General features: G+C 38.3%; 1 protein-coding gene across 3 annotated transcripts in view; it reads left to right on the plus strand.

Moving 5' to 3' along the window:
• The window catches only part of LOC129707401 (pleckstrin homology domain-containing family G member 4B-like), a 121459-nt gene that overhangs the window by 85597 nt on the left and 23741 nt on the right, over positions 1-12121 (plus strand). For all 3 annotated transcript variants that reach the window (XM_055652408.1, XM_055652406.1, XM_055652407.1), the window contains exons 9-14: positions 872-970; positions 3783-3931; positions 5104-5242; positions 6273-6395; positions 7871-8062; positions 10777-11609. In XM_055652408.1, coding sequence (XP_055508383.1) covers positions 872-970; positions 3783-3931; positions 5104-5242; positions 6273-6395; positions 7871-8062; positions 10777-11609 — 1535 coding nt within the window. The remainder of the gene's footprint in view (positions 1-871; positions 971-3782; positions 3932-5103; positions 5243-6272; positions 6396-7870; positions 8063-10776; positions 11610-12121) is intronic.

A 12121-nucleotide genomic window follows, 5' to 3' on the forward strand; every position in this document is an offset into this window, starting at 1 on the left:
TAGGGCATTGAAAGCACTGAGGGAATTATTAATCCCAGCTCTCTTGCTGTCTGTGAATTTGCTTAGATCGAAACAACAGAGTTGCAAGAATATATTAAGAAACCTCACTCAGTAATAATCCCTTGTGTGTGACAATGCTCCCGTCCTGGATCCTCTGCTCCCTTTTGGTGATCTAAACTCTTGACTCAGTTGATGCCGCAAAGCCACATGGCAACGAGCTGGGGGAATTCTGCTTGAACTTCAATTCCTTTTTATTAACTTTGGCTAATTTGAACTAGGTTAATCTGCTGTGCTTTAATTCACACTCAGAAATACGCTGCGGGTAATATTTTATAGGATGATCTTCTGAAATCTGGACCTACATTCTCACTGGTGACTCATAAAACAAAACCCCATGGTGATAGGCTGGAGTTCTGAAATCTATCCTCTGCTACAAATGCGAGGTAACATGCTGTTATATCACCTCACTGTAGTGCTTTCCATGCCATGCTGTTGATTACTGGTATTTCTTGGACTGTTGCTTCCCAATGTGTCAAACTGATTTTAAGTTTCTGGTACCTGATCTATTTTCAAGCAGGCCAGAGTGAATATGGGTGCAGCGGTAGAGATGCTGCCATATAGCACCAGAGATCAGGTTCGATCAGAGATCTGTACGGATGGGTTACCACAGCCCCACTGTGGCACCCGTTAAACGACATTTGATTTCTAATCTCCCCATTCTTAGTTCAAGGACATGAAAGAACATTGACTTGAAATGTTAACTGTTTTTCTCTCCGCTGCTGCCACCTGACCCAGTCATTTTCTATATCTACTTGAGATTTACAGCCATCTTTGTAGCCTTTTTGTGACTGTAATTGTTTTGATGTTTCAGAAACTCGAGTCATTCATTGCAAACTGCCGAGAGACTTCCAATTTGTTAATGGACACCATTAGAATGTTTGAATATAATAAACCCAGCAACAATGCGCAGGTACGTGGCCAAATGACAAAATATAACACATCAGGAATGCAGCAGTAAAGAGAATGACTGGGAAATGGATAAATCATGAAAGTATTTGCGATAATTATGTGAACACTGACATTTTGATCGAATTGGGTGAAAAAAATCTCAAAACCTTTTAATTATACATTATTTATTTATTTATTTTCAAAGATTATTTTATTTTATTAGAAGTAAGTACAATCATATGGCACCAAAGTGCCTAATATATATTTTCATAATACATTTTATGTACAGCTTTTGTTTTGTTATATTAAAGAAAGATTAGAATAAGAAAAATAAGTTAGATATTAAAGGATAGAAAGACATGAGATATATAGTGTGTGAAGAAAAAGAAAAAAGACGAATGAGTGAAGAAAGTTGAGAAAAAGAAAATAGAAAAAAGAGAATTAAAAAATAATAAAATAAAAAAGTAAGGAGATCATTGTTTATAATCTTGACCAGCCCTCTTCCAGTCCTGAAACAGTTATTTTTTACAATTGTGTTGCACCATATGATTCCAAAAAGGCGACAAATGGAGACCAACTCGTTATGAATTGGTCTGATTTATTCATTAGGAGGAATCGCATTTCCTCAAGATGTGCGGTGTCCAACATACTTGCAATCCGCATTTTAAGCGTTGGTATTGATGTATATTTCCAAAATTTAAGTATTAATTTTTTTGCTATTATTAAACCATAGTTAAAAAATAAATTTTGGGATGTGTTCAATTTATTCCTATCTTCCATTACGCCAAATATAATCATTTCAGTATTAGGTTCCATTCTTATCTTGAATAATTTTGTAAATATTTCGAAAATATCACTCCAAAATCTATAAAGTTTTATGCAGGAAACTAAGGAGTGTGTTATAGTTGCATTTTGGGATATACATTTATCACAAATGGCAGATATATTTGGATAACATTTCTTGTTTTTGAATAATATAATCTATGTAAAATTTTTAATTGAATTAGATTATATCTTACATTAATCGAACATTTGTGAATATATATCAAGTACTTTTCCCATGTAACCGTCGTAATTTTCATCATTAGTTCCCGTTCCCACTCTTCTCTAAGTACCTCTGTCGATGGTAGGTCTATATTTAGAATACTATTATATAAATATGATATTAATTTTTGTGAGTCAGCTTCAATATTCATTGCTTCTTCCAATAATTCAGGAGTTATTTTTTGAATTATACATTAGTTGTTATAGCTTTTAACTCAACTGCCCATATACATATGTTGATAGACATTTAAAGTTCAGTTTAGTTTTTCAGTTCAAGTAACTTTAGTTAAAGTAACTTCACATTAACTTTGAAGAAGGGTTTCAGCCCAAAAAGTTGCCTATTTCCTTCCCTCCATAGATGTTGCTGCACCCGCTGAGTTTCTCCAGCATTTTTGTGTACCTTCAAATTAAGTAACACTAATCTCAAAAATAAATATAAAGAAATATTTGATGATCACCTGTTATAATTACCTGATGATCTCCATCTCGTATCATCCTTTATAGAACCTATTTTATTTCTATTGATCTCTAGATGAAAATGTAGCCCAGTGGTTGATTAAGTGAAAAATGTTGCCCATCTTAGCTTGCTGGACTCACTGTCTCAAATCAAACTAATCGTACCATCAGTCAACAACATCGTGGATAAACTATGATTGTTTAACTAAATAACATTTACTGATTTAAAATAGAGGCAAAAGAAAATTATAATTCATTCAATTCATTAAATTGGTTCCTGGGATGGCAGGTCAACCAGATGAAGAGAATGAATAGATTTCTGGATGTTGGAGGAATCAAGGGAGATGGGGATAAGCCCGGAAAATGATACCGAGTCAGATCAGCTATGGTCTTGTAGAATAGTGGATCAGGTTGGAGGGGGCGAATGGTTCACTACTGTTCCTATTTATATGCACAGTTAGTCTTATGAACATTTGCGATAATCACTCTAAACAACAAAATATCAAATCTACATCCTGGATAATTGAGTTGCGTACAACATTTAGATATTTTTTCTCTTTTTGTTCACTGACCTTTTCTTTTGTATATTTGAACTGTTATCTTTTTAGATTCCCTCACCAGCTAACATGGATGAGTGGGATAAATGACACGTCAGTAGCAGGGTAAAATCAACAAGGGTTTGAGTACAAATTAATCACAGATAACACTTTGTGGGAGCAAATTGAATTCTAATACTCTGTAGGAGCAACAGGTTAATCAAACATCTTGATGGCTTAAGAACCCTTGATTGTGTGAGAACATCTTAAGACCAAACATAAACAACATAGCTCACTGCAAGTCTGGCTGCTGTTTCAGTAAGATCATGCCCATTCCAAATCTGCCTTCTTAGATCTTGGGGGTGGGGAATTCCGAAGAATCAGAACACTATGGGAGCAGAAAGCCCTCTTTACTTACATCTTCAATGGGTGATTCCTTATTCTGAAACAATTTTCTCTAGATCTGTGTAGTCCCTTCAGGTGCAACATCCTCTCAACATCTATTCTGCATTTTACCTGTAACATGGGTTTTCAATGGGTGCTCCATGTTCCCTCCCACACTTCAAAGACGTACAGGTTTGTAGGTTAATTGGATTCAGTAAAATTGTAAATTGTCCTTATTGTGTAGGATAGTGCTAGGGTGCAGGGTGATTGCTGGTCGTTGTGGACTCAGTGGAGCGAAGGGCCTGTTTCTGCACTGTATATGTAAGGTCTATTGCCCAAAGCATCAAAACCTTTGGTTGGCTTGAGCCTGCTACTTTTCAGCAGTTACCATTTTGTCTTTACCTTTATTTGAAGGAAGTTATTAATTGCATCAGTAACCACAAGTTGACCATGCAGAGGGTTTTGCAAGATGCCCGGTTGGTTAATTTACAACTGGAAGGTGGAGCAATTCTCGCCAGACTCAAGAAAGAGGAAACTCGATTCAGTTTCTCTGAGGACTACAGGTGGGAAACTAATATGACTGAGTTGAACATTTTCAGGATCATTTCTTCTAATCATCTAAAATCAGTACCCCGTTCCTGCTCTTTCCTGATATCCCTTGATTCAGTTAGCCCGAAGAGCTAAATTTAATTCTCTCCTAAAAACATCCAGTGAAACGGCCTACACTGCAATCTGTGGCAGAGAATTACACAGATTCACAACTCTCTGGGTGAAAAAGTTATTCCTCATTTCAGTACTACATGACCTTCTCCTTATTCTTAAATTGTGACCCCTGGTTCTGGACTCCCCCAACATCGGGAAATTTTTTCCTGCATCTAGCTTGTCCAACCCCTTAAGAATTTTATATGATTCTATAAGATTCCCTCTCATCCTTCTAAGTTACAGTGAATACAAGCCCAGTGGACCTATTCTTTCATCATATGTCAGTCCCGCAATCCCGAGAATTAACCTGGTGAATTTACACAGCACTCTCTCAATAGCAAGAATGTCCTTCTTCAAATTAGGAGACCAAAACTGCACAATACACCAGGTGTGGTATTGCCAGGGCCCTGTACAACTGAAGAAGGACCTCCTTGCTCCTATACTCAAATCGTCTTGCTATGAATGCCAACATGCCAATTGCTTTCTTCACTGCCTGCTGTACCTGCATGCTTGCTTTCAATGACTGATGTACAAGACACCCAGGTCTCGTTGCAACTCCACTACCCACTACCCTCCATGTGAAAAGGTTACCCCTCGAGTCTCTTTTAAATTTTTCCCCTATCATCTTAATTCCATTCTCTCTGGTTTTAGACACCTTTATTCCAGGAAATGATTGCGACCATCCATTATCCATGTCCCAAATTATTTTATACACCTCTATAAGGTCATTATTCAACCTCCAATGCTTCAGAGATAAAGGTCTCTCCTTATAACTCAAGCCCTCCAGTTCCAGTAACATCCTCGTTAATTTTTTCTGCACCCTTTTCAGTTTAATGACATCCTTCCTATAGCTGGGGGACCAGAACTGCACCCAACACATCAAGTCTCACGATGTATTGTGTGCAGTTGGCATTTGTACGGAGAAACGCACTTTCATTTGATGTTGCATTTGTTAGTCATGTAACCTCTATATTTATAATGGTACTGTGAATATATATGACTCACAATGTTTTTCAACCTTATATATTTGCAGGGATGCCATTGATTCAGTAACACCTCTCTATAATACGGTGGAAGAAAGTGTCCATTCTCTAGTGATGAAGTCCAATCAGTGTCTGCAGCATTTGGAGTTCTTGCAGAATCTGAGGACACTTGAGGATAAATTTAAACAGGTTGGGAATTTCACCTCGAAACTCTCTCTCTATTTCTACATAGCAACACACATGGTCCAACTGCAAATATTTAAAGTTGAACCTATACTCTAGCTGAGCCACAATGGTGATATCTCGGAGCATCTAATTATAATGGGGCCACTGATGGGTTGAAAAGCCCACACTTCAGATACATTCATCATCCTCTCTGTGAGAAAAAGGACAAGTATGGCCCTGAAACTGAGCATACACTTGTAGTTATCTTCTGGTTCTAATCCCACCCACCATGTTTGTCCTGTTGCCCAACTGAATCCAATAGATCACTCCCAAAATAATACAAATAGGGACTTTAGAATTACATAAGTCACCAAATATTGTTTGCACTGTGGGAGAGTCAAGGAACAGAGACCATAGCCACAAAATAAAAGGATGTACCTTTAGAAAGGAGATGAGGAGGAATTTCTTTAGTCAGAGGGTGGTGAATCTGTGGAATTCATTGCCACATTGAGCTGTGGAGGCCAAGTCAATGGATATTTTTAAGGCTGTGATTGACATATTCTTGATTGGTGTCAGGGGTTATGGGAAGAATGCAGAAGATTGGGGCTGAGAAGGAAAGATAAATCAACCATGATTTAATGGCATGGTAGACTTGATGGGCTGAATGGCCCAATTCTGCTCCTATAACTTATGAATATGCACTTGTGAAATGCAATTACGGTGCTGCAAATTTGGGCATCGTAAACCATGCACATGCTATATCAGATGATGTGGCCTATCAGCGTTACAAAATGCTCACCTTAATTCATACTTCAAATGCCATTTTACAGAATATTAAATTACATCATTAATTTCCAGGAGTATAATTGCTGGAAATATAGTGCAAAACTAAAAATGTCCCATGGAATGCTAAATATGCTTCTGTGTTTTCCAGCAATTCCAGTTTATAATTGCCGTAAAATTCACTTAATGCTGATTAAAAACATGTATTCAATCGTATCTTGCTTTAAAACTATTATTGGAGAGTTCTCTCATCTCTTTATTGCCTCTTCAGCAAAACAACTGGCTTCTTTGTGAAGGTGAACCATATCTGCAGAATTCAGTCCCAAGTGGAGATTCACTTAAAGTCATACAACAAACCCAGCAAAAGTTCAGTGAATTCTTTATCTTGGCCACAGTAAGTCATATTCACTGTACCTATATGTTTTATTTATATATATAATTGAAACATTCCTAATAATAACATTCACAATTTACGGGCACCCATAAACTGAGTGCATTCACCAATTAGACAATGTTCAAAGCTGGACAGGGTTTTGTGAGGTAGGTTAATATTTACAATTTTTTGGAATTCATACACAAGGTGTAAGCACACTGGCCTAGTTGTCCCCGAGCTGACAATGGTTAGCAGCCTCTTTAGTCCACTGTGTGAAGTTGTGTCCACCGTGCTGACAAGTGGAGAGACACAGAACAATGGAGGAATGATTATATTTGTTCCTATTAGTATTGTGTGATTTTGAAGGAAATTGGAGGTGCCAATTTCCCCATTTGCTGCCTCTGGATCTCTGGGTGATAGGAGTTGTGAGTCTGGCAGATGCTATTGAAGAATCTTTCGTGAGGCACTGTAGTGCATTCAGTAGATGGTATTCACTGCAGCTGCAGGATTCTGGAGGGATGGGATACTTAAGATGGAGGTTGTGATACTTATGTCCAGATAGCAGCATGTCCATGATGGTGCTCAGCTTCTTCAGTGTGTTTGGAACTCACTCATCCAGGTCGGTCGAGAGTTTCTGCCATATCCCTGCCATCGTGGGTGATGGTGATGCAGTCAGTGCTGTTCCCCACAACTGTGTGGACCCAGATGAATCCAAACCTTGCCGTCTGCATGTGCAGCGCTTTCCACCTTCTCTCTGTGAGCAGGTGGGTTTCCTCCTGCCATTCTGTTTTCTGCCGTGTGCTAAAGGTTTGCTGGTCGTTTAGTTGCCCACTATAAATTATCCCTTATGGGTAAAAATAATCAAAAGTTGATAGGCATGTGTGAAGAGATTGGCACTGAGGTACAAGGGTATAAGGAGAGGGGGAATGGCACTTATGGGATTGCTTCCCTGGAAGCTGGCATGGACACAATGAGCCAAATAGCTTCCACCCCTGTTGTTATGTTTAAGATTTATCTTATAACTGATGGAAAGGCTTTTGGCTTAGGACATTTTCTTGTTGTTACACTATCAATTGGAGTTCGATTCCCTAATATATGAAAATGGAGGGTGTTAGCATACGCATTTTTATTATGTGAGTTATTGACCTGACATATTAGTTCAGCAGAGTGCCTTGTATAAGTTTTTAGTTACATCTTAAATTTCTGTCAGATCAATGAAAACATTATTGACATGTATGAAAAGAATTAAGAAGATGGGTGGAAAGTTAAAGATGGCACCAAACTAACACAGTAATTAGGACAATGATACTTAAATTGTATTTACTCTCTAAACCTTGCCACGTCTTTGAACGCTAACCACCTTTATCTTATACCTCCGCATATGTTTGTTATCACTCTTATGAAACACCTCGGGTTAATAAAGTACCACAAGTATAACTTGCTATGTAATATAGAAAACAAAATTGCTCCACTTTACAATTGTCTTACAATTACAGCAGGAATACAAAAAGAGTTTGGAGCTGTTGCAGGAGGCAAATCAACTGGATGGTTTCTCGTATCCTGAGTTTTCAGTTTTCAAAGATATGGTGGAAGAGTTTAAAACCCGACTTGACAATTTTAACATTAGTGCTAAGAAACAGCAGGCAGAATTGAATGCTCTAGTCAACCTGTACAACTACTGTGATAAGGTGTGTATAAAGAAAAACATAACGGCAAGTATTGCAAAATAAATATCACATTACCTTGTCTTTTTCCCCCTATATTGCAGAATGTGAAGCTGAATAAAATATAATATGAACTTTAAAAAAAAATTCTACAACATGACTGATTGGCACATAAATAAAATCTTTCAAATACAAATTTAAAAGACTAACCAATATGCAGAGATTGTAAGAGTATCTTCCTTAGGAAGTTATTGGCTGATATCAGCCCAAATAAATTCCAGTTGTGAAAATAGTGATACGATTTCCACCTAAACTGTCGAGTACTGACTGTACTCATTCCTCAAATGGTAAGCTAATTGGGATAATTACAATAAGTAGAATTTAAGCAGCAGAAACCAATGGATAAGACAACTTTGCATCAGTAAAACTTAAAGACAAGGACTTTGAAAGGGTGGTTAGGGGTTCTTCCTGAACTGTTTATTAAGCTTGCTTTTCTTCAGGAAAAAGATAAGCGCGAGGTGACTCCAAGAATAGTGGAATATCTTAATTCAATCAGTGAGAACACTTTGATTGTTTTTACAGATGGATCTAAAGATCCAGTTAGTGGGAGAGCTGGGTTTGGAGTGTATGTGGAGCAGCTTGGGTTGAAGATTGGCCGGCGCATTTCTGATGGAAGCTCTGTTCTCACCACTGAATTAATGGCAATTCAATGGGCTCTATGGTGGATTGAGGAAGCCAGTTTTAGAGAAGTCATTATCTGTTCTGATTCTGCAGCTGCTCTTGAAACTTTAAGAGTAGGGAAATCTAAAGCTCGCCCTGACATTCTAAATGAAATCTTGAGTGTGTTTTCTAGAATTGGGTTTGCGTGTAACATCACTTTTTGCTGGGTTCCCGGGCATGTTGGGGTGAATGGGAATGAGCAGGCGGACCTCATAGCAAAGGAGAGTTTAAGAAGAGAAATAGATATCCATGTATCATTGGGGAGAGTGGAACTGAGAGAAATAATTAAAGAGGGCTTAACAAAAGAATGGCAGAGAGGATGGGAAATGGAAGTCAGGGGTAGACACTACTTTTCTATACAATCTGAAGTTAGGAAAATATGTTTCTGTACATCCCTGTCCCGTAGGGACTCAGTTAAACTGTGTAGATTGAGGTTGGGACACTGTGGGTTAAATTACTATTTGTGCATTGTAGGGAAACATGTTTCTGGCTTGTGTGAATGTGGCAGTAATGAGACAGTTAAGCATGGTTTCCTAGAATGTAAAAAAGTACAGGGTAGAAAGAAAAGTTTTGTTTGTTAGACTGACAGGACGGAGTTGAGGCTTTTTCTGTTTCATCTTTGTTTGGACACAGTGAGAAACATCAACTGATATCCAGGGCTGTTCTTCAATTCCTGCAAGTTACAGGACTGTATGTAAGAATTTAGTTCAAACTTTGACCTGTGGAGGGCAGTAATACGCTTAGCAGTGTCTACACTGCCAGAATCCTATAAGAAGAAGAAAGAAGGAGAAGCGTGGTTAGGGAATGGATGGTGGTGGGCAACAGCATTTAACCCACCTGGATGTTATTTGAAAAGCATTGTGTGGCTTTGGCTAGGCTGAAGAAGTAGGAGATTAGGCAAATCTGAAAGGAAAATAACTCCTACAGGAAGACAAGGTCCACAGACATGTGAGCGAGAACCAGTTTCAAGATGCCCACTGGTGTAAACTTTAACTTGTTCAACAAGCATGTTATATGTGAAAGAAACATAAGAAGACTCTCACAGTAAAAGCAGAATGGCCTCACCAAATGTGTGGGCAGAACACCACAGCCAATTATGTCTAGGTTTTATTTTCCTTCTAACACACCACAGGAGAACTCCACTGGCTAATTGAATAGATTCAGTCAGGGATTTGCAGGGCAGGACCAGCATCTTCAGGTGATTCAGGCTGGAAAGCAGGTGCTTGATGAAGGGATTGCCAGGTGTATCATAGTCAAGCAGATTGTTCATTCTCAAATGAGGAAACTGAATTAAGAAAGGCTAGTAATCACAGAGCTTTGAACGGTCAACCACTTGGACTGGGGGATTAGAAAACAATGATGAAATAATTATTAAAACTGCTTTAAGAAAACTGCTCCCTGACTTTCTCTGCCAAGCTTTGTTGAACTGCTTGCTGGGGGAGCTGATGATAGGGAGCTGAATTTCCCAACAGGCTGCCCTTTTTGTTTGCTGCAACTTTGGCAGGATATTTATAGAAACACCAGAGAAGCAGAACAGACAGCTTTTGTTCATTTCACTGGTGTTTTCGCAAATCTTATTGCAGGTACTATGGACAACTGGGAAAATCCCTATGGAAACTAACAGTAAGCCTTATGAATTTTCAAGTATGTCAGTGTTTCACCACTCAATATATGGGTAAAGCATATGACAAACCTGTTTCACCTGTCAAAATATCAAATCCATGCCCTCCAAGACTTGGGAATGCACAGTAAATAGATACACAAAGGATGTATGGAAGCTCAAACCTACTCACTTATGAAATGGGTTCTGTAATTTTGCAATGTTTATCTCATATTAGATGTTTACTTTATGCCAAATAGAGAAAGTGCATGTGAAATGAGATAAATGGATATTTCTTCTGATATTTATATCCATCCTGTTATATATCTCCAGCATTTATTACTTCTGTTTCAGATTTCTATCATTTGCAGTATTTTCTTTTTCATTAACATTCATTACACATCTGCTCTTTTGTTAGGCTCTGAAGCTGATCGAGGATTGCAAATGTTGCTTGGCCCAGCTGGGAACATGTAACTCCACAAAATTCAGTGAAGAAACACTGCAGCATCTTGAAAATTATCATCAACGATTTTCAGAATTCTCTGTTGAAAAATTTAATCAGATGAAGAGTCAGACCCATGGCCCGAACAGCGTTCAGGGCATGAAGATGTGGAATGTAACTTTGTTGAATTACGAAGAAGTCAGGCAACTCCTTGAGGAAAACCTAGAGTTGTGCAGGAAGGTGCTGAAGGCTGATGGAAGTTCTTCTTCAGATAGCAAGAGAGAGTCAAAGAGCGCTGAGCAAAAAAGCAGTAAGGACTTGGTCTCAGGTGCCTCTCATGTGAGTGGGAGTTTTTGGACTGAAGAAAGAATAATCTGGCAGAAAAAGGAAGAACATAAACATTTGCCTACGAAGAGCATTCATAATCACAAAGAAAACGTGACAAACAAGTCAAAAAGGGTACAAGCCAAGTCTTCAGTATTTGAATGGTCAGTGTGTCTGAATACAAAAGATGAGTCGAGTGATGAGAGGAGCCCTCAGATCTCTTCCCTCCCTTCCTACTCAAACCCAATATTTTCTCCCGCTGCTCGTCACAGAAGTTATCCCTCAAAAAAGATTATGCAGGCAGCACAGGGCTTCCAGTTGTCACGGCATGCGAGCTTTTGCTCTGAAGACAAACATTATAGGAGCACTGCAACTGGCAGTAAAAGAAGTGGTGCTGCTCCACCGATTAGGTCTGTTCTCAGTGAACCTGAAGGACCAAGCATGTCACGAGGAGCAATACACGAACTGACAAAGGAGAATTCATGGTAATAATAGGAGTTTGATATTTGGCAGAAACCTGTCTATCAGATGTGAATATAAGAGAATAATGCATTTTCCCCTCAGTGTATTGTATCATGATTATATTTTTAATAATTATTCTCGAAAGGACCTGTGTTACCCATAAGCCCAAGGCAAGATAGTCACAAAGTCCCCTCCACTTGCATGAATAGTTATAATTAGTGACATTGCAAAAGTTCATTAAAACAGTCCGTTCAACCAGCACCTCAAAACCAATTAATACCAATACCTTCACCTCTACCACAGGTAATAAATGACAGTGATAATATAATTGGATGCACTCTTCAAAGTTTTCTGCTACATATTTGATAATTTATGACTTTATATGACTTTAAGCTTCCAGTCTGTGATGAGAAATATGGGAGAGATTTGTGATCTAAATTTTGTATGAGACCCCATCAGAAAATCGGTCACAGACCCAGACAAAGTTCATAATATTTAGAGGAGATCTTCTATAATACAGTGGATTTATTCACAA

Source organism: Leucoraja erinacea, chromosome 21 (assembly GCF_028641065.1).
Source record: "Leucoraja erinacea ecotype New England chromosome 21, Leri_hhj_1, whole genome shotgun sequence".
In the NCBI taxonomy this organism is placed as follows: Eukaryota; Metazoa; Chordata; class Chondrichthyes; order Rajiformes; family Rajidae; genus Leucoraja; species Leucoraja erinaceus.